General features: G+C 39.0%; 2 protein-coding genes across 5 annotated transcripts in view; one reads left to right on the forward strand and one right to left on the reverse strand.

The window, feature by feature from the left end:
* Positions 1-392: 392 nt before the first annotated feature.
* atn1 (atrophin 1) lies at positions 393-22,976 on the forward strand. 4 transcript variants are annotated; one of them, XM_021473001.3, is made up of 10 exons: positions 393-703; positions 7,910-8,036; positions 8,241-8,342; positions 8,592-8,711; positions 8,798-11,487; positions 11,695-11,911; positions 12,361-13,846; positions 17,007-17,150; positions 17,239-17,419; positions 22,232-22,976. In XM_021473001.3, the coding sequence occupies exons 2-10, from the start codon at positions 8,010-8,012 to the stop codon at positions 22,263-22,265; spliced, it is 5,001 nt and encodes a 1,666-aa protein (XP_021328676.2). In that variant the 5' UTR covers positions 393-703; positions 7,910-8,009; the 3' UTR covers positions 22,266-22,976. The 4 variants fall into 4 exon arrangements, with proteins under 4 accessions (XP_021328676.2, XP_021328677.2, XP_021328679.2 ...); XM_021473002.3 differs by having other exon boundaries at positions 12,364-13,846; XM_021473004.3 differs by lacking the exon at positions 17,007-17,150.
* Positions 16,505-25,953, reverse strand: part of LOC110437989 (uncharacterized) — a 29,268-nt gene continuing 19,819 nt past the window's right edge. Inside the window, exons 6-7 of the transcript XR_012392207.1 lie at positions 21,636-21,783; positions 16,505-17,413 (exon numbers count right to left, since the gene is read on the reverse strand). The gene's annotated coding sequence lies outside the window, so the exon portion shown is untranslated. The remainder of the gene's footprint in view (positions 17,414-21,635; positions 21,784-25,953) is intronic.

Raw genomic sequence — 25,953 nt, forward strand, 5'->3', positions numbered from 1 at the left:
TGTCGTCTTAAATAGATGGAAATATGTAGATTTAAAATAAGCCTGATGAAGCATGAATGCCCAGGTTTTGATTAACAAAATTGTCTGTATCAAATAATAATTTTATAATGTCACCCCTACCTCATTAAGGTACTACAATTAAGCCTATTTAGTGGCCATTACCTAATCAAGCAGTTCTAGGTTAATTTCCTTAATTAAGTGTCGTAAATCGACAATTAAAGAGGCAGCGATTTACATAATGAACAAATAGCCTTATCTCGACATCCTCTTGGTTTTTCCTTCGCTTCTCCTCACCTTCCCTTTTCCCTGAAGAATAAGAAAAATCACGCCCCTTCTCACCCTCGAGTGGTCGTGCGTCCCTCGCTCACCCCTCCGTGAAGATTTGTGCCCGTGCAGACTGCAAAAGAGTGCAAGTCGTCTTGACAGAGGAGCGGGAGAGGGGCAGAAAGAAAAGGGGGTGGGGAAGAATCAAACGTACGCATCAATTTGTACAGTCTTCAGCTGCACCCCGTTTTCTGCGCCGATTTCAGGGGGGAGCGGCAGGGAAAACGCAGCGTTATTTGCGAAGCCGCAACAATGTAAATCTTTCCGCGCATCGAGTTGCCTGTATGTTTGAACGCGTGTAGGTCAATGTACAGTACGAACGGCGGCAGGAGCGAGGGAGAGAGAAAGAAAGGGAGATACGCATCGCTGGATATTATAGGTAAGAAGGGGAGAAAATGGATGCTTATATTTGTCTCGTTCCCTTTTGGCCATGCTCAGATGGTTCCCCTTTCCACGCACTCCCGTCTTTGTGCTGTGCTAACGTGCATAGACTGGGCTGAAATCATATTGCAAATCGGGGTGCGTAACCACGCAGGTCTCGAGTGCTCACATTCCACGGAGCTCGACAAGAATGCCATTCGCCATTCTGATCCCAAATCTTCCTCATATGAGAACTGGGAAACACTGAAAGGTGGGTGCTTGCGAGCCTCTCGCCTCGTCTTGTCAGGAATGAATATGCAGTGCATTGTCTGAGAACTGTAATCCAGAGGTCGTCCAGTTAGTACAGTAGAGCACTGCCTCTGCATGCGTATCAATAACAAGCAGCAGAAGAATGGAAGAAAGGAACGTTGCGGTGCGTGGCCGAGAGATGATGCACGTTTGGGTGTCTTAACTCACCCCACCTCTTGGCATTGTGTATTTGCCTGCTAACAATTTACAATCGAAGCTAATTTTGCTCTAATTATATTTGTGCCAGTGTGCATATGAGGGGGACATAGTGATTTGTTGTGTGTGGCAAGCCATTTTAACATTTATTCATTTTAAATGTAGTCGAGTGGCTTGTCTGTTCTTATATATTACTAGGATTTGCATTGGTAGTAATTAAGTTTTGTAAATAGAGCTTTGCTTGCATTGTGCACTTGGTTATGCTGACACATATCTCAGTAATGACAAAGTAACTATTCCATTGTTATTAGTAACAAAATGTTTTTTGTTAATAGTTTCCTTCAACATCTGTGGTGCTGTGCTGAACTGTTCACTTATTTTGTGTTCTATATGGTGTGCATTGCAGGTGTTGCTAGTACCTAAATTGCACTTTTACTAACTATTCATTCTGTATTTAAATATATTCGTATGTATTCCCTTTTAAAAATTGGCATGGAACTAAAATCGTTTTCGAGGTATACAGCGGTTTAAAAAAGTCAAGGTTTTAAAACTGGCCAAATGTTCTGCTAATTCATACCAAAGGTGTATGTAAGATTTTTTTATTTAGTTTTTTTAGAACAACAGTATCTCCAGCAGAAAAGATATTCAAAGATGCCATTTTAAATTGTAAAAAAATCTGTGTTTTTGAAACTAAGGAAAACAGCAGAAGTCAATGAATCACTTGAATTATTTAGCCTGACATGTTTACTGCTCCAAAATATTACAACTGTTTCTTGAAATAAAAAAGTATGTGTTCAAAAGGGGAAAAAGTGTAAGTTTTTTACTAAGACATTTAAAAAGAACAGATTTTAGAGCTCTAACCACAATACCATAAAACCATGATTTTTTATCCAAGGTTATTTTACCATTATCTTACCCATGCATGTTTATAAATTAATAGACATCAGTACACCAGTGTACAATCTATGTACAATCTATTGGTTACTAGCATGATTTGAAGTTAAACAGTAAGGTCATCTTACTCTAAAATAAAATGTTATAACTAATAAGTAAAAAAACATGACAGTTTCTAGGGATGTACAGTATATTGGTTCAGCATCAGTATCGCAATGTGTGCATCTGCGGTAGTCACATTGCAAAGATCTGAAATGTTGAATTGGGATTAAATTTTACCAGGAAAAGCAGTTCAAAACATAGGCCAGAGTCATTGGTTATGTTTTATTATAATGGAGCAAAAGTTTATCATTTACATGTTAAGGGCTGTGACCATGATTTCAAGGTATATTTTCAAGGTATACCGTGGTTTGGAAAAGTCAAGGTTTTAAAACCACTAAAATTTTCTGCTATACCGTTCCTACGGTATATGTAGATTTTTTTGCGTTTTGTTTCAAGTTTTTTAGGACAACAGTGTCTCCAACAGAAAAGATATCCAAAGATGCCGTTTTACTTTGTAATTTAATCAGTGTTTTTGAAAGCAGAAGTTAAGGATTTATTTGAATTATTTAGCCTGACATGTTTACTGCTCCAAAATATTTAAAGAATTTCTTAAAATAAAATATATTGTGTTCAAAGGGGGATTTTTTTATATACCCAGACATTTAAAAGAAATATATTTTAGAGCAGTAATCACAACACCATCACACCGTGATATTTTTATCCAAGTTTATCGTACCGTCAGAATCTTATACTGGCCCATGTCTACTGTATGAGCATATCAAGAGAGTTTAAGGGCTGTAGGTATTGCACCGTTTGAAACTTTATTAAAACATAATGTATTATTGAATTATTTATACAATGAAGATGCTATGTAGTGCTTTACATTTGACAATAAAGTTTCTGTACCTGAATTGTTTCCTAATATTTAAGTCATCTGGTAAAATTGTATTCTTATCGCAATATATATCGCAGAAAAACAAAACATTGCAATCTCTGATTTTTTTAAATATCACGCAGCCTTAACAGATTCTATTATTTTATTTCTCTGCAATCTGTGATATCTGTTTCTAATAGCTCAATAATGGCTTGAATCTGGGGTAAGATATTCCCTGATAACAACTGTTGTCAAAAGGCAACAGTAAATAACATACTGTAGACTCACTCTCTCGTCTTTCTAGCTGACATCTTGCATCTCTGTTTAATGATTGATAGTTTTGAAAATCTGAACCCAAATCAGTATTGTGCATTGAGTCATTTTGTTATGTAGGAAGTAGCAATGTAATTAGCATAATAAAGTACATTCAGCAGTTTGCTATTATAAAATAAACTTTGTATTCTCTTTATGCCTTGTGTCAGGATCCTAATCACTCTGACTGGGTTTATTCTGCCATAACTACCAGCTGAATGTACATTGTCTTTTACCTGTAAGTGGGTTCTATAAATATTGGTTTAGTAACTAATAGTAATTAGCTGATATCTGATTTACAGTTCCCTACAGAGTTTAATGACACAAAATGTGTGGATTTCCTTACTAACAAGCTCTCAATGGAAATTGAAACTATCAGTAATAGAACAGTAATGTTATGTAATAAATATGTACTAGTAGCTGAACAAATATGTTGTAATGGGTAATAGTGTGAATGGAGATTAACCTGAAAACTTGTTTGTATAATATTTGTTTAATACTAGTAAGATCTGAAAAATAAATGTTTTAACTGCTTGCCATATGGCGTGGGCCTGTGTGTATATACCGTAAGTGTATATATATTGCCGATTGCTTGGATGCATGTGTGTTTGCAGTGGGAGAGTGGAAAGCTTTTGGTATGCATGGAGACCAGCCAAGATTTTAGTAATGGACTCCTGATGAATGAAGGTTCACCTGTAGACAGAGTGCTGGCAGCCTTTATTGTTTGTCATTTGGATATATTACCTTGTGTACACCATAATTGGATCACAAATATGCTGATTTTACATTTATGCGATACGCACAAAGTGAAGTCTTTGTTTGTTCGCCAGTAGCATTAATTCTTGTTTTACAAATTAGTATTTTGTTAATTGTAGTCATGATGGAGTAGCCTAAGCATTCAGTGTGTTGGTTGTCAGCAGATTGCACTTTTGTTTTTATGTAATATTTATCAGCGTTGTGGTTTTTCCTTTTGTGTTCGGTGGTTTGGGTGTAAATGGACATTTTGCAGTTTTGAAGGTGGCGCTAAATACACTTACTCGCTTCACTCAGTCTGTTAGAGTGCTATATATAGTCTCATTCACAATAAATGAAGTGTGTGTAGGACAGAAAGAGAGAGAGAAAGGGTAGAGGCTGGCTTGAACTACTCGAGTGACTTAGTTAACCTCTTGAAATAGAGTTGTGTCTCCTCATACTCGCAAACTTCAAAATCTCTTTGTGCCTCTGAGTATTTATTATCTTTCCATTTCAAGTAAGTGGGAGTTTGTCAGCTGGTCTTTGTCATAAAGTCCCTCATGGTAATGTTTATAATATGGGTCATGTGTTAACCTTTTAAAGGCCACCATGTAGTGTTACTGGGATTTATTACTTGACTTATACATTTATATGGCTTAAAAAAGAAAAATAATATTGTAATCCATGTCAGTGAAGTTACCATATGTGGTTTTTCATCTGATAAAGGGTTAAAAGGGCCAACGTATACCTCAGAATTGTAAAAATGTGATTCATAATGAATGTGAGGAGGTTAATTAGTAAAGTTACTACATGGCAGTGGATTATTACGTTGTTGCTAGGAGATTGTGTTTGAATTAGCCCAGCAGTATAAGACTATAATTGAAACATTATTTTATGGAAAAATAGATCTACACTTAAGTTTTTGACTCTTCTAAAGCATAAAAATACCATAATATGTTTGCAGATATTTAAGAAATATGCAAAGTGAACATTCTTGTTTCTCTGAAAGACAATGCTAAAGTCAGATAATCTGCTCTTAAAATGTGAGTTACGTGCCAGAATGGCTGTCTTTGTTTTAGTTCTTTTACCCCGCCCATTGCCCCTTTAGCCAATTATATTTCAGCATCCCAGGTTGCCTTAATTAAAAACAGCGTATTTCATTCATTCATTCAGAAAGGCTCTTAAAGCATGCGTCTGTATCCGAATTGTGACCTCCGGTGTACTTTAGCAGACTCCGAAATGAGATGCAGATTCAGAGATCCACATGAGTAGGTTATTAAATTCATTCATTTTCAACCGCTTTTCTGGGGCCGGGTCGCAGTCTTAGGAAAGAACCCCAGACTTCCCCTTTCACCAGACACTTCCAACACCTCCTCCTGGGGGATCCCGAGGCATTCCTAGGTCAGACAAGAGACATAGTCCCTCCAGCCTGTCCTAGGTCTTCCTGGAGGTTTCCTCCTTGTGGGACATGCCTGGTACACCTCTCTAGGTAGGCGTCCCAGATGCCCGAACTACCTCAGCTTACTTCTCTAGATGTGGAGGAGCAGCAGCTCTACTCCGAGCTACAAACTGGGTGATTGAGCTCCTCACTCTCTTTATAAGGGTACGCCCTGCCACCCTGCGAAGGAAACCTATTTCAGCCGAGATCTTGTCCTTTCAGTCATGACCCAAAGCTCATGACCATTGGTGAGAGTAAGAACGTAGATTAACCGGTAAATTGAAAGCTTTGCCTTTCGGCTAAAAACTCATGAACCAAACCCCAAGATACTTGAACTCTTCCACCTAGGGTAAGGACTTTCCTCCAACCTGAAGACGGCAAACCACCTTTTTGCGGTGGAGCAGCATGACCTCGGACTTGGACTTATTTATTAAATAGCACATTATATCAATATAACAAATTTAAACATTAGGTGAGCAGGCTACATTGTAACCGCTTGTCATAACACGCTATGTGATGAGATTTGCAGTGATGAGCAATTTGGCTGTTTGCACAAGATGAAATCACAAAATGGTAAGGTTTATAGGCTAATTAATACATATTAAACCTCTTTAACATTATTAAATTTACATGCTGAATCAATATATGTGTTGGTTTTGATTTTTATTTTCAAGATCTGAGGTGAACTATCTGCTGCTGCCTTCAGTAGGATGGTAATAAATGTCACGTAAAATGGCATTCAAACTCACATTATTAGCATTTAACACTGAATAAAGCACAAGAGGTGTACCTGATGTGGTCATTGTCAGATTTCTGTTGTTCTGCTGCAAGAAATAGAAGCCATTTCTTATATATCAATTAAAGGTGTTGGTTAGAACAAAAACTCCTTTTAATATGGAGAATATTCCTTCTATCGCGTTAGGCTCAAAAGTTAGACTCGCTCCTGTCGGTCCTCAATCTGGCAACCTGCGATGACCCAGTTCAACCACTGGGTGTCATTCATTCATTTCCTTGTCGGCTTTGTCCCTTTATTAATCCGTGGTCGCCACAGCGGAATGAACCGCCAACGTATCCAGCACTTTTTTATGCAGCGGATGCCCTTCCAGCCGCAACCCATCTCTGGGAAACATCCATACACACACACACACACACTCATACACTACAGACAACTTAGCCTACCCAATTCACCTGTACCGCATGTCTTTGGACTGTGGGGCAGACTGGAGCACCCGGAGGAAACCCACGCGAACACGGAGAACATGCAAACTCGACTGGGTTTCAAACTTACATACTGCACCTTTATGAAAACTATTTGGTGGTAAAAACCTGATGTTGTTCACAACTAATATCTCATACAATGCTGTCTATGAGGTTAATACTGTATATGTTATTTATATTCGAGTAAGAGATTCTGCATTGAGAAAATAGAGATTGTATCGCATTTAAAGAGTGTTTGAATTAATAGTTAATGCATGAAAAGTGAAGCTGTTTTCCTATCTTTACATTTATTTGCATGACTTTATATATGTTTGAATACTGTTAAGTACATATTTCTGGGGGCTGCACGGTAGTGCACTGGGTAGCACGATCACCTTACAGCAAGAAGGTCGCTGGTCCAAGCCTCAGCTGGGTCAGTTGGCGTTTCTGTGTGGAGTTTATTCTCCTCGTGTTCGCGTGTGTTTCCTCCGGGTGCTCTGGTTTCCCCCACAGTCCAAAGACATATAGGTGAATTGGGTAAGCTAAATTGTCCGTAGGGTATGAGTGCGAATGAGTGTGCCTGGATGTTTCCCAGTGATGAGTTGTGGCTGGAAGGGCATCTGCTGCGTAAAACATTAGCTGGATAAGTTGGTGGTTCATTCCGTTGTGGCAACCCCAGATTAATAAAAGGACTAAGCCTAAAAGAAAGTGGATAAATAAATATACTTCTGGATATTGCATTTTGAGATTTGTGTGTATGTTGATCTTTTAGTGTAAGCAGTGCCTCTGCCAATGTGGGCTGCAGTGGATGATTTCTGCAGAGCTCCATTCAACATTGATGACTAAAGCTCAGCTTCAGAGTACCACGAACCCTCTGAAGTACCATGCAGTCCACATACAAATATTTTTCTTACTGTACAGCAGTATTGGTCCATGCTGCAAAATGCAGATTGCTTTGGTGTCTAACTTGTAAACAATAACTCCAGGATAACAACAGAGCGATTAATCATAGATCATTTTATTATTGATTCTAATATATATAAGGATATTAGATTTCCATTTTATGGAACCAATATCATCACCAATATCATCACCTCCTCATATTACTTCAGATTTGAATTAAATAAACAGTTTATATTTTCAAAAGATTCAATGATAGGTCTCCTTTAGGCCAAGTGACTGATAATCAAAAGAAATTAGTTAATTTAAAATACTAATGCTACAGTCAAGTTTGTATTGATTTTAATAGTGTTTTTCTCTGTTCCCCCAAGGTTTCAAAGATTCTCCGATAGGCAGCCTGTAGGCCAACCATTCAGTTTGTGGTCACACTTCTGCTTGCTGTAATGGCTGACTGGAAGGAATGAGGTAGTCATGAAGACCCGAACCCACAAAGAATCGGTGAGGGTTTTGCGTACTGAGATCTAACAAAGGTAGACATGTAGACTTGTCTATCTCTTTTACTACTTGGTATTAGAACAAAACATGATTTTATTTCCCTTTTTACATCACTGTATCTCTTTTGTGTTATGCTTTAATTTTGTAGTGCTCTCTTTTTTCCCCTTTTTCTGCACCCTCGCTTGGTCATGTTGGGCATTGCCACAGATGCCCGCTCGAAGTGGACGTAGGAGGGGGGGCAGCGAGGAAAGGAGGGGTAGACGTCCGCACCCCAGCCCCTCTCGAGCAGAGCGCAATGAAAGGCAAACAGTAAGATTTCTTTGATTTTTTTTCTCCATCTGTCTTTGTTTTCAATGTCTTTTTCCATATTGGCCAAGTTTTTTCATCTTCTATATACTTTTTACATCTCTAAATGAAAATTTTAAAATAATTTTTACCATATTCCATTGTGCTTTAGCTGTATTTATGTTTTTCTTGCAAATTATGCTCATTTCTTTTTTATGCTAATTTTATAAAAGTACAACAGTTCCACATTGTGATTACCATTACACTTTTTAGCAAAGAACCGCTGGAGAGGAACTCTCTGTTGGACGCTTCAACCGACGATCTCAAGGTCATGATTCATCAGAAAGTGAAGGGGAGGAGCATCTGCCACCACCTAAAAGACAGAAAGTCCAGGTACTGGTGCATGTTTCGTAATAAAATTCCTTAAGATTAAAATTGGTAAAAAAAATATATATATTGATATTTGTTTTTGCCACCAGGATTCCTCCAATCCCTCAGCACCACCTATTTCAACTAACACTCCGACTTCAGCTCCACCTCCAGCATCAAGCAACAGTCAATCAAGAGAAAGTGACAATGAGGATGGTCAATCACAAGGAAGTCGGAGCTCAGTAGTTGGCAGTTTAGCCAATAGTAGCAGTAGCATAAGCAGTGGTCGGGATATTGATCAGGACAATCGATCCTCCTCTCCAAGTCTTTCTGCTTCCCCCTTGGCTAGTTTGGATTCTGAATCTGACTCTCCAGATTCCCCTAAACAGGGTGACAAAAACAAAGATGGAGGGGGATCAAAGTGTGTAGCAGAAGAGCGGAGAGGTTCAGGAAGGAGTGAGGATAGCAGACCAGAGGACCAGAAGGACAGTGAAGGAGGAATCGAGGGAGATTTGTCTCCCTTGAAGTCCTCAGCATCCCACTATACATCTCATCATGGAATGGTGGACAATACTAATGATCCAAGTAGCAACAGGAAGTCATACTTCCCCCTGGATTCCAAAGTTGCAAGCAAGCTAGAGTATACAAGTCCTGGTGGTCCTGAGGTGATACACACCAGCAGTCGCATCCCTTCTAAAACAAGCACTCAGTGTGGGAAACCTGGGGTGGGTGGAGCTGAATATTCCCATGGGAATTCAAATGTGAGCCACGCATCACCACTTCCACCTCCACCTGCCCTGAAACCTCTAGAGGTAGGGCAGAATGCTCCAAGTGGAGACAGTAAAGCAGACAAACCAGAGAAAGGTGATAAGTCTGCTCCACCTTCCTTGCTTCCGCAAACTAGTACCATTCCCCAGCAGCCTCCTCCTCCCAACACTCATCATTACACCCCCACCAGCTGGTCAGGGGGACCTCCCACTAATTGTCCTGGCAACTGGGGATATGTACGTTACCCAGGTAACCACCACACACATCCAAGCCAGCAGCCCCCAGTACAGCAACAGCTACCATCAGTGTACAATACTACTTCATCCACTCGACACTCTTCCCACCCACCTTACCTTTCTCACCCTCATCCACATCCACACAAAGAGTTTCTGCCCAGGTATGGCACTACAGCTGAGCGAGAGAGGGCAGGGAGGGAGTTTGGTAACAGAGACTTCCCTGCTAGTAATAGCAGTAGCAATGCAAACAGTAGCAGTGGTAGCATCTGTGGTAGCACTTCTGGTGGTGGTGGACCCAACTCCAATGTGAGCCGAGATTTTGGGACCTCTATACCTGGACAAAGCAGAGACTATGCCTCAAACCGGGATGGACCTTCAGGACCACAGAGTGGTCGGGAATATGCACCAGGGTTTAGAGATCGTGAACGAGGGACTGGTAGAGAATTTCCTTTGCCAAACCAGCAACTTCAAGCACAGGGCAGAGAGTTTGTACCTGAAAATACTGGAGGGGGAGGATGTCATTCAAGAGACAAGGAAAATAGGTGGGGAGAATTATCAAGCCAGGTTAGGGAGTCGGGGAGTAACAATTATGCTGGTAATCCCAACCAAGCACCTGTTGGTGCCCAGTCATCTGCGCTACCTTCAGCCACCCTGGCGAATCGTGACCCAACCAGTTCACCACAGAACAGTACTAGTCATCCTTCTTTTTCCACTGCAAATTCCATCCCTCCAAACAGAGACTATTCCTCTCCTATGGATGCAAATGTGCAAGGACAGACTCCCCAAGCATCGTCCAATTCTGCAGACCTTCCTCCCCCTCCACACTATTTAAGAGAGTACCCCCCTCCTGGAGCAAAGGATCCCTATCCCCCTCCTGGATCATCCTCTTCATCTGTCCCACTTTCTGGTGTGCAGAGGGAGTTCCCAAGCCCACCTGGATTGGCCCCAAACCTTACTCGAGAGTATCCTGGAGGACCACTTCCTCATCACTCTCACTATCCTGGCCAGACAGGGTTGCCTATGCAGCATAGAGACAGAGAGCGTGAAAAGGACAGCACAGCATCTTCTCTTCATTCAAATCGTAATCATCCCCCATCTCTTTCTCCTTCATCAAGTGGCTCTGGCACTGGACATGGACACCCCACATCTTCTACCTATCCCCCTCCCCTTCCTCCACCCTCAACTAGTTCACATGGTCAGCCTCCACCCATTGCATCCCTTCCAGGCAATCATGCTCGACAAGGCCCATATTCTTCATCTAATCAGACTCCACCAACTCCACTCTCGCCACTGCCCAGTCCCTCAAACAATCCGATAGGAGGTTTCACTTTTCCATTAACCTCTGCTCCTTCTGTACCACTTCCCGCATCAGGTGTGTCCACCTCTTGTCCATCAGGTTGCAGACCTACTCCTTACCATGGCACTTTAAGCAGTCATACTCCATTCAGTAGCTCTTACCATGGCAACGGAAACCATGGAAATAGCAATGCCAGTGGCAATGCTCCCAACAACAGCAATAGCACTAGCACTCCATCACTACTGCACTCCCCTCAAAACAATAAAGTACAACCACATATTGGTAACGCTGGCCATAACAACAGTACTTCAACCTCCAGCACATCTCTTGGAGGAGATGGTCACCCTGATTCATCTTCTGGCCCAGTGCCACCAACTGTCATCAAAGAGGAGCCAGTAGAGGAGAGGGAAGAATTAGAGAGCCCACCTCCAGTTCTCCGAAGTCCTTCCCCAGAGCCAAAACCTGTTGACATTCCAATCCATGCTAGCCAATCAGCTCGGTAAGACCAAGAATTTCACTAAAATTAAATCTAAAAAATCGAATAATAATCATGTGATTCCATTCTACATTTAGATTACCTTTGTTAGCATTCACAAATTCCTCTTTTGCATGTTCTACGTACAAAAAATGTATTACAATCCACACGAATACCCGTTTCACATGCTAATATAAATGTGTAGTTTTAATAATAGATTTCTGCTTTCAGGTTTCACAGGGTTCTTGACAGAGGAAGTGGGAACTCTTGCGCCCGTAGTGATGTTCTGTTTGTTCCACTTGATGGTTCTAAACTTTGGAAGAAAAGAAACGAAGCCATAGAACGTGCACGTAGAGAAGTTGAACAACGAGCAAGAGACCTGCGAGAGAAAGAGCGGGAACGAGAGAGAGAAAAGGAGAGAGAAAGAGACCTGGACAGACATCTGCAGGTAAGAAACTGCTTGTTTGTGCACTGCAAATAAGAATGTAGGTAATAGTAGGTATGTGTAGGTAATATCTAAAAGTTTAGTGAGATTAATGCTTACAAATCAGAGACCCTTTTTAAAAGAAAAATAATTCTCATGACAAAATATTTTGAATATTCTGTCAAAGGAGATTGTGTCTCTTGTATTTCTTTAATGAGTAGATTCTTCACACATTACATTTTTTTCCAATTAATGTTTATCATTTTATCGTTTATCAAGATTTAATGTATGATAAAACTGTAAACTATACAATTCTTCAAACGTAAAAAGTCAGTTTTTTAAGGTAAAGTAAACTTGTTCAGAAAATAAAATGTTTTCTCACCACACCAAAAAGGTGGCATATTTTTTCTGTAATGATGGTTTTTTATACACTACATTTCAGGATCTTTATACCTTTTTCCTCTTATTTTCAGCAGAAGGACAGTGGCACAAGTGCTGGTTTAGGAGCTGCAGGAGCACGCCAGGGTTCTTCGCTCTTCTTTCCTTCCTCCTCCTCCATCCTTCTAGACCCTTCATCTTCTTCATCGTCCTCTGTGAACCCATCCCACCCAGCAGTTCATCCACAGCACCACCCTGCCCACCATGCCGCCCACCCCCACCACATTCACCCTTCTCATCTACATCCCTCTCTTTCTCACTCCATTCCTCATTCTCTTCTCCTCCCTTCCATGGCAGGGGGCTCTCCAGTTGTTGGAGGCCCTCAGGGTGCTCTTGGCATTGGGCTTGGAGGTCCATACTTGGGCCCTGATACCCCAGCCCTCAGAACCCTGAGTGAGTATGCCCGTCCTCATGCCATGTCCCCACTAAGTGCTGCCGCCCGGGCACAGGCACACCATCCACACCTTCACCACCACCCTCACCCACACATGCATGCACACGCTCAAGCCCACCCCCATGTGCATCCTTCATTTTTCCTGTCTCAATTTCAAAACCCAGCACTTGCACACCCCCACCACCTTCCTGCCGATGCTGCCACGGCTGCTGCCATTCTGGGCTTTTTGTATGGGGGTGGGCTAGAGGGAGGCCCTGTCCATCCAGGGCCTGGTCCTGGGCCTGGGGGGTTGGCTGGGGCGGGGCTTGGAGGAATGGGATTCCCTCATGCTGTCGCAGCTCAAAGAGAGCGTGTAAAGCCAGGATTTGAGTTTAAGAGCGAGGAGCGTGTCTACACAGCTGGAGCCTTAGCTGACCCGGCAATAGCTTTGTCACACGCACACTCGCACGCACACTCACACTCCTTGCTGCTAGGGGGCGGAGCCGGAGGCGGACCTCCTGTTAGTGAGGTTGCCCTTTATGGTACAACTCCACCTCCTGCTCCACCCCCTCAAGCTTTAGCCGCAGCAGCTAGGAATCCGAATCCTGTTCCTCCACCTCTTTCAGTCCCACCCACATCCTCGATTCTTCCAGCCACACTCCCTACCCACCAGGCTCCTGCTGGAGCACCAGTGACGCCAGCAGCCTCTGCACCTCCCCCTCAACCTCCTCCCCCTCCACCTCCTCCTCCTCCTCCAACAGCCTCATCTCTTCATCACCCCTCTCCACACTCCACCTTTCCCACCACACACCCTTCTTGCCAGCCCCCACCCCTCCCAGCTCAGGCTCCGCCCTCTGAGCGATATCCCACCCCCGTTCGCACTCCTCCCAGCACCGAACGGGCACGGAGTGTGGAAAGGGAGCGGGAAAGAGAGAGAGTCATCCCTGCTGCAGAGAGGGAGCGAGAGAGGGATAGGGAGAGGGCTGGGACAGGTGGAGGAGCAGCAGGAGGAGGCACGACGGCTGGAGGAGGAGGAGGCACAGGAGGTGGAGATTCTCTCAGCCGGCTACAGATGCTGAACGTGACTCCTCATCATCACCAGCACTCACACATTCACTCTCACCTACATCTGCACCAGCAGGACACAGGTATTCACCATACAGACACACACACACTTTACACTATACCACCTCTCACGGCATACACATTTCAGTAATTTCATTATATGATTCTGTCACTATAAGGGATGGGTCAGGATGGGTCAGGACTAGTCGATTATAACCAACTCATTTTGAACGCGTTTTAACTAATTTCAACAAAGTTATAAATCAAAAATGTGTGTTAAATTGTTGAAAATCAAAGATAAGATTTAAATTTGCATCATAATCATAATTACAAATAAATTATTAAAACAATTTGACCAAACAGAACAAAAACACCACATGATGCTTAACATATTTTGTTAAATGTTAAATATTATATAAGGCTGATACATTAATATATTAAATATATTTAAATATGTAAAAACTAAACATATTTAGTTACATTTTAGCATCAAATGAAATGGTAAAATCAAGCTGGATAATAAAAAACACACTGCAAATACAGTGTTGTGCAATGGCCACAATCCACTTACTGTTAAGGTCAGACTTATTAGATTTTTTTTCTTTTGATTTTTCTTTGATTTTTTTTCTTTATTAAATATTTCCCTAATTATGTTTAACAGATCAAGAGAATTTTAGAATGTTTTATTTTGGCTAGAAAAAAAGCAGTTTTTAATAAAAAAAAAAACATTTTAAAGTCAAAATTATTAGCCCTATTAAGCAACATATGTTTTTCGATTGTCTACAGAAAAAAAAAAACATCATTATACAATAACTTGCCTAATTACCCTAACCAGCCTAGTTAACCTAATTAACCTAGTTAAGCCTTTAAATGTCACTTTAAGCTGTATAGAAATGTCGAAAAATATGTAGTGAAATATTATGTACTGTCATCATGGCAAAGATAAAATAAATCAATTATTAGAAATGAGTTATTAAAACTATTTTGTGTAGAAATGTGTTGAGAAAATAAACAGGGGGGCTAATAATTCAGCGGGTTTAATAATTCTGACTTCAACTGTACGTGTATTTATATTTTTCTTAATTTTTATGATTTAATTAAAAGTAGCTGTTTACAGGATCAATTAAAGAGGCAGTTCTCAAAAAATTCTGTCTATTTTCACACTTTTGGTTCTTCTTTTTTGGAACAAAATGAAGATTTTTTTTTTTAATTATGTCTTTTTAGACCATTTATTGAAAAGCAGTGGGATCCAGTGTTTTGTACTCCGTTAACTTTCACAGTGGGAACAAACCCATCTTTAAAATATATTTTACCTTCAAAGGTATTAATCCATCTAGAATAGTGTAGAGAGTAGAGATAATGTTGTTTTTTATTTGAACACTCCAGGGCTTGACATTAACACCCACCAAATGCAGGTAGATTTCAGCTGTGGCGAGTTAGAAAGCCACTCTAGCCATCTTACTAGATAATTTTTAAATAGTTTTTTTTTTAAAGTAGAGTTCAACAATAAGGATTGCCCAATGAGGGGCTAGTGTGAGATAGGGCTGAGCAATTAATCGAAATCAACATTCAGCACCTATAATCAATCAAATTTTTCTAGGTCAATTTTTCTATTATTTTCCCTACTGCATGTAGAGTTACATGACCTCGCTTGGTTAAGGCTGATTTATACTTCTGCATCAAGCGCAGGCTTCTTGTGGTTGCATATTTGCTCACCTTACAAAAAAATGTAACTACACGTTACAGATTGTTATTTATTTTTACTTTTTATAAGAAAAAAGTGACTGTTTTAGGCAATATGTGTTTTAATATCAGTTGTTTATTCATCATGATGTTCACTCTTCATTCAAAAATCTCTCACTTGTAATATGTGAGCATTTTACTGTACATAACTTGTCAGGGAACTATAAGGGCAAAAATAAATAAATAAATAAAGTAATCATTCATTAATCGTAAGGTTAAAGGTTTAATTAATCAAGATTTTGATTTTAGGTCAAATCGACCAGCCCTTGCGTGAAAGATGGCAATAATAACTGTGTTCATGTGAGCAAAAGAAAGCAGGTGAATACCGAACCAGACGATTTAACCTTTCAAGTGACCATCCTTTCATTATTTCACACTGTATGTTTTTCACCTGCTTCCTTTTGCTTACAGTTGTTTTGGACTAAGAATTCTTTTTAGTTTATTTTTATTCATTTATTTTTTGGTGAAAAATCTGGAAAATAGTCATGTGACACACCTAGGGGTGGATTTAATCAATAAGCGACCTAAGCGGCAGCTCAGGGCCCCAGGAAATCTGGGGGTCCCCAATAAATATCTAGAAGTATATATGATACCTACAAACTACATATAACATTGTTTTCTATCATATTTTGTATGGTGAAAATTAAACAAATACAAATTTTATGTAACTAGTTGTTATTTAGTATACAATCAAATATAATATTATAATTATGTAATGTTATGTAATAATAATGTTACAAATTGATAAATTATATATTATTTTTAGTTGTAAATTTATTTTACAAAAAATCATTTAATGTAGAAATGAAAGTTTAGTAATATAACAAATAAAAAAGCAATATAATTAAAAATTAAATAGAAAGGGTGCATTTCAGGACTTGGGGCCGCATGGCTGGAATTGCTTTGGGCCCCAAAAACACTTAATCTGCCCCTGGACACACTTTAGTGTTGAACCCTGAAAAGTCATGTGAAATAAAAACTAATTGCAATGCAACACTATGAAACCACAACCCATTTGCTCATGTTCATTGAGTAAGATCATACACAACACAACAAAGTGAAATGATTGAGGAGGCATGTAGAAATAAAACAAAATCTAAATCAAGTCATTTTAGCACACCAAAGTCAATTTTTATGCATATAAAATATATTTTCCCAACAACACTATTGTGGCTAGTGAAAATGACATGTGGCTTGTAATGTTGGAAAAATACTAGCCACAATGGCTGGTGATCAAATCAATTAACCAAGCCATGGAACTCTCTCTTTAAGATAGTGTAAGACATTATAACAGCCACTTCTGTAACAAATTCATCCCAGTTACGTTTGGCTCGAATGTCTAATTTCACTCGGAAAAACGTCAGAATTAAAACAGATTTCGAAGGCCAAAAATACCGGCAGCACTGTTTCTGTAAGCATTATTACCTTCAGCGCCACTGGGAAACTGTGCTACTCTTATTAAATTTCCCACTTTTGTTTTGTTGCGTATTTGGGTGGCAGCCGCGGGAGGGGTACACCCCCTGATGGATCCGCTGGCATCAGGGTCTCCCCTGGCCCGTCTGCCGTACCCAGGGGCTGCTCTTGGGCCTCCCATCCTGGCACACTCCCTCACTGACAGCGAGGTGCTTCGACAGCAGCTCTTTGGTAAGAGGTGCAATGAAGAACCATTGCGATATAGGTCACCGTTCTACCTGTTAAATGACTTCTGCACTGGTTTGTGTCTTGTGTACAGGTGGTCCTTTCCGTGAAATGCCCCAGTCCTCGTCTCTGGGTGGCTCCATGTCCGCAGCGCACCAGCTCCAGGCGATGCAGCAGGCTCAGAGTGCCGAGATTCAGTTTCAGAGACTCGCCCTGGAACAGCAGTGGATCCACCACCATCATCATCACTCCCTCACGCAGGACGAGTACTACAGGTGAGAACACACACACATGAACGCACAAGATTAGCATTTGGCAATACCCAATTTACCTAGCATAAATTATGGTAATCCTTTAATCTGGAAGGGATATTGGAATTGATTTTTACAGTGACATACACACAAACACAAAATTAATAACCCTCTGTGAAATTTGTAATCTTTTAGAAATAGTTTTCAAGCAATGTTTAACAGAGGAAAAATAATTTCAAGTATTTTTAATAATATTCATTTCTTTAGGAGAAAAAACGCTGAAAAAAGTCAATATTTTCAGCCCCTTAGTTAACCTAATTAACATAGTTACGTCTTAAATTGCACTTTAAGCTGAATTGTGTCTTGCTGAATGTATCTTGAAAAAATATGCAGTAATATATTATGTATTAATATATTAAACTAATTATTAGTAAGTAGTTTTTAAAACTATTGTTTAAAAATATATTGAAAAAAACTTGAAAAATATTTTTTATGTTTAACAGAGGGTCTACTTATTTTGACTTTAATTGTGTGTAATATACACTCACCGGCCACTTTATTAGGTACACCTTACTAGTACCGGGTTTGACCCAGGTTTGCCTTCTGATCTGCCTTAATCCTTCATGGCAGAGATTCAACAAGGTACTGGAAATATTCCTCAGAGATTTTGGGCTAAATTGACATGATAGCATCATGCAGTTGCTGGAGATTTGTTGGCTGTACATCCATGATGCAAATCTCCCGTTCCACACCATCCCAAAGGTGCTCTATTGTATGACGGTCTGGTGACTGTGGAGGCCATTTGAGTACAGTGATATCATTGTCATGTTTAGGAAAACAGTCTGAGGTGATTTGCGCTTCATGACATGGCGTGTTATAAAGGGATGGACATGGTCATCACCAATACTCAGGCAGGCTGTGGCATTGACACGATGCTCATTTGGTATAGTTAATACAATGCAAGATGATGCTTTTATGTTGCTGATGCCAAATTCTGACCCTTCCATCCGAATGTCGCAGCAGAAATCGAGACTCATCAGACCAGACGTTTTTCTAACCATCTATTGTCCAGTTTTATGAGCCTGTGTGAATTGTAGCCTCAGTTTCCTGTTCGTAGCTGACAGGAGTGGCACCTGGTGTGGTCTTCAGCTGCTGTAGCCCATCTGCCTCAAAGTTTGACGTGTTGTGCTTTCAGAGATGCTCTTCTGCATACCTTGTATTGTCGTAACAAGTGGTTATTTGAGTTACCGTTGCCCTTCCATCAGCTAAAACTAATCTGGCTATTCTCCTCTGAGTTCTGACATCAACAAGGCATTTGCGCCCACAGAACCGCCGCTCACTGGATATTTTCTCTTTTTGAATCATTCTCATTAAACCATAGAGATGGTTGTGCCTGAAAATCTCAGTAGATTTTCTGAAATACTCAAACCAGCACGTCTGGCACCAACAACCATGCCACATTTAAAATCACTTAAATCATCTTTCTTCCTCATTCTGAGCTCGATTTGAACTGCAGCAGACCGTCTTGACCATGTCTACATGCCTAAATGCATTGAGTTGCTGCCGTGTGATTGGCTGATTAGAAATTTGCGTTAACAGTTGGACAGTATGTACCTAATAAAGTAGCCAGTGAGTGTATATGTATGTGTTACTAGAAAAATCTATTTAAATATTATAGTTTTTTTATACATACAACGAAAAGTAGTAAAATACACTGTTTTGTACCTCAAATTTCACTGTACAGAGAAAACAGCTGAAAACTTAAAAATATAGTTAGTTTCATAGAGAGAGAAAAAATAAAAAGACATTTTAAATCCTATTTGAAGTACTATCATGCCTAGTATCAGTGATGTTAATCCCTTTATCTGCAAGGGAAAATCCTATTAAAATGGATTTTTACAGTAACATCAACCTTTTAAGACAGATATAACATGATTTCTGAAATCAAGCGATAGTACAAGCCTGTCTTCAGCAAAAAAGACAAATAGCCAAATTCCAATTAAAAAGGAGTCCACCTATAATCCTAACAACGATTCTCCTTACATTCACCAATTAGAGACCTTTCTGTTTCCATGGAAATGAGAATTGTGCAAGAGAGATCAGTGAACTTCCATTACCATAGAGCACTGCACACGGTGTAACCAAGAAGAGCTTTTCTACAAAATATAACAACATATTTCAATATTTTGGATTACATTTACATTGAACCAAATTATATAAGTGACTGTAAGTTAACATTTTGTATTTTTACTTAATTTCAACATTTATTCATTCATGTTTTTATTCATTTTATGTCGTCATGGGCTGTGTAGCTGAGTAACAAATTCGCCATCATTTTCTCACCCTTGTGTGATTCCAGATCTGTTTGATCACAAAAGAAGACATGATAATGGTTTCTATAGTAAATCAGTTTTTAACATTCTTGCAATTATCTTTTTTTTTTGTTTAAATGAAAAACAAAACTCAAGGTTTGAAGCCACTTGAGGGTGAGAAATAGAGTGATTTTGTTTCATTTTTTGGTGAATAAAATGTTTGTTATTATAAATATCATCAATGTTTTGAACATGGGACTACTAGGGATGCTCCGATTGATCAGCCGGAGATTGGTATCAGCCGATAATCACATTTCATGATTCAATCGGCCGATCTCATGAACCGATCGCAGGTGTTTGTTTATAAGTTTACAAGCAGAGGAAGAGGCACGTGCACCTCTGTATATTATACATCAACAGCGTCACAACATGTGAGGAGTTATATGATGCGCAAGGCCATGAGCAATCACTGTGATCATGCCACAACAGCTAAATAAAATGCTTACAGATGTTGTGAGATCTCTGTTTATACAGTTTAAAGGGTTCATATGGTCCTGGAAAAGTCATGAAATTTCGAAAAGGCGTTTTCCAGGGCTGGAAAAGTTTTGGAAACACAAATAAACCCAAAATGTTTTGGAAAAGTCATAAAAATTTGTTGAACAATTATCTGTGTACTTGAATATATTTGAGATGAACTTGACTTGATACTTGAAACTATATTTGGTGGGTAAACTTAAAAAAAAATTTGGTAAAAAAGCAATAACTTAAAAAATCGAAAGCAATTTTAGTTTCACCTCTCTTACACTCGCTTTCACTGCAATTCAAGATGCATTTTGAGTGTCGTGTCCAGAAAACAATCTCTATCTGCAGAGGTAAGATATTGTGGGTGCTGAAGGCTAATATTACTAACTGTACTAATATTAAGCGAAAACACAAGCCAACATTAAAAAAGTTTTCACGCAGACAGAGAAATACTTTCTAAAAACTATTTTACAGATATAAAAATAAATATAAACTTCATGGATTGTCACATATTTTGATATGCTGTTAAAAAATTTGAACGTGCATTTTTTCTTATTTACCACATGTACGTAGACATTACATGAAACAAAACAAGATCATGAATATTTACCTTCAAGTTTTGGATAAGTCATTGAAAAGTCATGGAATTTTAGTAGTGAAATTGTGTATGAATCCTAAGTATATTGGTGAAACTTGGCCAGTGATGGTCTCTGTTGGAGCCATTGTTTATTTTATTTTATTTTTTACTGCTGAAACCAGGAACCTACATACATACATACAAGACAGTACATAAAACTAAAATGACAGTATCGATCAACAAATGACACTGACAAAAGTACAGAACAGTGTGAAACAATGGAAAAAAATAACAAGAGAGATAAAGAGAAGAGAGAAAGGGAAAAAAACCTTAAAGGGTTTTTTTATTTGCAAATACATGGGTTAATTTGAGGTTACTCATACGAAGAGCTTATTTTGACAGTTTTTAAAGCTTTCTTGTTAGACGATCCTGAAATCTACTTTATGTAATTCTCCATATCTTTAATGAAGACCACAAAGGCAGGTTTACTAATTGTGAGTTTGCATTTGTAAATATAAAACTTACTTAAGAAAATAATTAAATTGATTTAAAAAAAAACATTACTTTCTTTTGTAGGGTCCGAGTTAAAATACCCAAAATAAAAACTTTCATTTGTATAGAAAATTCTGGTAGAATCTTCACCTTAACAAAAATATCTAAATTGTTCCAAAACTCCTGAATGTAATGACGTGACCAAAACAAATGTACCACCTTTTCATCAGCATTCACACAAAAAAGAACAACTCAAGTCATTGTCAACTCTAAACTTTTGTATAAAGTTCTTGACAGGATAAAACCTATGGATCAGTTTAAAAGAAACCTCTTTTACCTTATTTGTGTTGCAGCCATTATATATCCAGTGTTTTGAGCTGCTGTGACGTGAACAGGGCAGTCGCTCCTATCTATTGTATAACCTTATGACTCTTCCCGGAAGCTCTGTGAGTCGGCATAGTGGCCCCGCCATACCTGCAGATAGCCTGCAAATCATAGGGACGAGAGTGAGTGAGCAAGAGAATGGATTGACCGAGACACAATGATGTTCTAAGCATTACATTGGTTAGGTTAACTTCTTATTTTCTGTAAAGCTCCTTCTGACCATGACCATGTCCACACTAAATGGTCATAATAAACGTGTTTGTAAAGGATATTTATTTGGGATTATATGCAGCATCTTTAATTTATTCTCTTATAGGTAAGAAGAAAACTCTACTTATGTATCATACTTAAAGGGAAATGTGTTTTATGCATGATAAAGCTTGAAGCATCAGAATCGGTACTTAGTATCTGGCAATCACCACGACAAGGAACCAGTTTTCAGTATCGGCTGCAAAAATCCTGATCGGAGCATCCCTAGAGACTACTGTTATGTTTTTTTTTATTGTTTGTTAATCTTTGACCTGATATAAAATTTGCCCTCCATTGCAGCCACCTAAAGAAAGAGAGTGATAAAACGCTGTGAGAAACACAGAGGACATGAAGACAAGAAAATGAAGAAGGGATGAAGTGCAAATAATAAAAAAATAAACAATCATTTCAAAAATTCAGCACTGAACGACAGCAAACCTGAACTGAGATGTGGATGTGACATCTGAACACATATCATTCAATCTGAACGAACCTAAACACAGGTGCAGCAAACAACGTGTATATTCCAAAAAGGTGAGATTTATTACTCTGGCACACAACCTAGACTCTGTGGCACTGAGCGGAGATTCCCCAAGGATTCCTCGTTGTGTTATTTCATAAGGAGTTTAAGCTGTGGTTCAGTCTGTGTACACTACATTATGCCAGAGAGAATGTCTAAATATCAAGTTCACTTTTATGTCTTTGCATGTAGCTAGATACAAAAGGCCCAGTGGGCTAAAACTCTTGATCTGTTTTTCCTTTTTTGTTTGTTTCTGGAAAAATGGACCACTCTGAAAGAGTGTTTATGAAAGGGTGCATGAGATAAACAGCTTACCTTCATAATGTTTCTTTATCGTGTTCTTATTAAAATGATTAATGTTGTTTGTTTGTTAATAATTATATGATTATATAAACATTATTTTTTATTATTTTTTTACATTTTCATGGTACCGCTGTTTATTTTTTATGTTCAATTTACCTTGTGGGAGAAAAAAATGCAAGATAAAAGAAAAATCTGGAAATAAAATACCATTTTTTTCTATGAGTCGTGGTGTGAGCGCATTTACTGTTTCCCTTTATGTGTGAATCATTTTTGTACGAACCGTTGATTGGTTTTCAGGTTATTCATTCATTTTCTTTTCGGCTCAGTCCTTTTATTAATCTGAGCTTACCACTGGAATGAAACACCAACTTATCCAGCATATGTTTTACACAGCAGATGCCCTTCCAGCTACAACCATCACTGGGAAACCAGCTTATTCAATCATTCATTCATTTTCTTTTCAGCTTAGTCCCTTTAAAAATCAGGGGTCGCCTCAGCGGAATGAACCGCCAACTTATCCAGCATGTTTTACACAGCATATGCCCTTTCAGCTACAGCTATCACTGGGAAACTAGCTTATTGATATTGAAAATAATATATTCTCATAATGATTTATGTTTTTCATTCATTCATTCATTTTCTTTTCGGCTTAGTTCCTTTATTAATCTGGGGTCACGACAGTGGAATGAACCACCAACTTATCCAGCATATGTTTTACACAGCGGAATGGACGGATGCCCTTCCCGCTACAACCATTACTTTGACACCAGCTTATTCATTCATTTATTTTCTTTTGGCTTATTCCCTTTATTAATCTGGAGTCACCACTGCAGAATGAACCACCAACTTATCCAGCATATGTTTTACACAGCGGATGCTCTTCCAGCTACAACCATCACTGGGAAACCAGCTCATTCATTCATTCATTCATTCATTCATTCATTTTCTTTTCGGCTTAGTCCCTTTATTAATCTGGAGTCGCCACAGCAGAATGAACCACCAACTTATCCTGCATGTTTTACACAGCGTATACCCTTTTAGCTACAACTGTCACTGGAAAACCAGCTTATTCATTCATTCATTTTTGGCTTAGTCCCTTTATTAATCTGGGGTCCCCACAGAGCAATGAACCGCCAACTTATCCAGCATGTTTTATGCAATGTATGCCCTTCCAGCTACAACTATCACTGGGAAAATAATATATTCTCATTATGAATAATGTATTTTCTTCCTCTACAATTGAAACTTTGAACTGAAACATTAGGGGAAATATTCTCATGTCATATTTTTAAAATATTGTTGGATTCAAACACTCATGTATGAGTTCCTGTTTCTGCTTTGTACATTGTAGTGTGCAAATGCAGCCACAAAGACAGTGGTAAATGAACAGGCCCTTTCAAAGCAAACGCAGAGTATCTGAAGAATATTGCATCCCTCAGGACGTTCTTGTCTCTCTCTGTTCTCGTTTTCTCGCAGCAAACGCATATGGAATTGCATAAGTGTGTCTAATAAGAGACACATGCAACAAGCGTGAGATGAACTCGTATCGCTGCAGTGAGCAGCAGTCAGGGGGGAATAGACTCTTTTACAATTACTTTATCCTTTGAAGCTCACTGGATGTGACTTCTTCCCAAAAAAGCATACAATAGTGCACATCTTGAAATTTCATTGCTAAATAAATAAAAAATACCTTTTCTGTATCACATTTTTCTATAGGATTGCTTTTACTAATGGTTTTGTGTGGTGCTTGTAATGTTAGAGGACTTTAATGTTTGATTATGATTATAATGACTGGTTCTCTGGATTTGTTTTGTCTTAAATCTTTTTTTTTTTTCATAAACATCTGATAATATATCTTCAAAATTGAATGATCATTTAGACCATTTATTTACAGAAACTTTTAAAAGGTCAATAATATAAAAAGCTACATGGTGGCTCAGTGGTTAGCACAGTTAGCAAATCCCAGTACTAGGTTGCAGCTGGAAGGACATCTACTGTGTAAAACATGCTGGATGAGTTGTTGGTTCATTCTGCTGTGGCAACCCCTGATAAATAAAGGGACTAAGCCGAAGGAAAATGAATGAATGAATGCACGATACAGTCTAACAAAATGGATTACCTTATTTTATCCTCCCTTAGCCCCAGTTTAAAACGCCATTTATATTATTGACTAGCTAACTGGGTTTGACCTTCTGGCAATGTTTTCTCAAAGTTAGAAGCACATCAAATATTCTCGTTATAGTAAGCAGTTTGAATCAGCAAATCATTTGAACCTTTGCATTATGCAACTATCTGCCTCTAACTGTGTGTGTTCTGATAATAATTTGAATAAATAATCCTAATCTCAACCCTAAAATCTAACTTTACTATCACTACAGCCAACAAGTTCTCAGGTAATTGCATAATCTTAAAATAGGCCATCAATGTGGCACTGGACTGTCTGCACCGATAAACATCTGTTAGTTTATTGTGAATTCGCCTAAATGTTCTTAAATCATTAGCATAAAACCTATATACCATAAAATATTTATAAATTGGCGCTTGACGTTTTAGTAAGACATGTTGTAAGTTGATACTTTTTAACAGTTAGGAGTTTGAATATTCAGTAATCATTTATAAATATCTCTATTTGTAAAATAATATTTGAAAAAATAACATTGTTTTACAGATATTTGGAAATATTCATAAAGGGAAAATTAATGTACTTGACTGGATCAAATGACTGGAGCAGAATGCCAAGAGCCATTTGAGCAGAGCTGAGCTCCAGCGAGGGGGAGCATGAGCTCTCGCTCCTCCTCCTGTAAACTGTTTTAACCAACCCCACCCCTAACCCTACCCCCAGTGACATAACTCGTAGAAGAAGTGCAAAAAAGGTGGAGCTCGAGCTCAAGCTCCCCCTCGCTGGAGCTCAGCTCGCCCAAATGGCTCTGCAGCGAGCATCATTTGTTACAATTTGGACCCTGCTTTTTAAAACAGCATGCTGGTGTGGTTACTGGTTTAAACTGGTTAACCAGCTTAAACTAGCTAATGACCATCAAAGAACGATCCTAAAGTGATAGTTCATGCAAACATTTACTCATCCTCAGGTGGTCTCAAACCATTATAAAGTTTCCTTCTTCTGTTAAACACAAAAAAAGATGAGGAAAGCCGATGTTGTAACGACAGGGAGTGACACCAACAACAGAAGGTAGGATCCAAA

The sequence above is a fragment of the Danio rerio genome, chromosome 16 (assembly GCF_049306965.1).
Source record: "Danio rerio strain Tuebingen ecotype United States chromosome 16, GRCz12tu, whole genome shotgun sequence".
In the NCBI taxonomy this organism is placed as follows: domain Eukaryota; kingdom Metazoa; phylum Chordata; class Actinopteri; order Cypriniformes; family Danionidae; genus Danio; species Danio rerio.

Coding starts and splice junctions, on each gene's coding strand:
- atn1 (XM_021473001.3), top strand. CDS start 8,010: ATGAAGACCCGAACCCACAAAGAATCG. Junction 8,037..8,240: donor CCCGAACCCACAAAGAATCG/GTGAGGGTTTTG, acceptor GCATTGCCACAG/ATGCCCGCTCGAAGTGGACG. Junction 17,420..22,231: donor ACGCAGGACGAGTACTACAG/GTGAGAACACAC, acceptor CCTCCATTGCAG/CCACCTAAAGAAAGAGAGTG.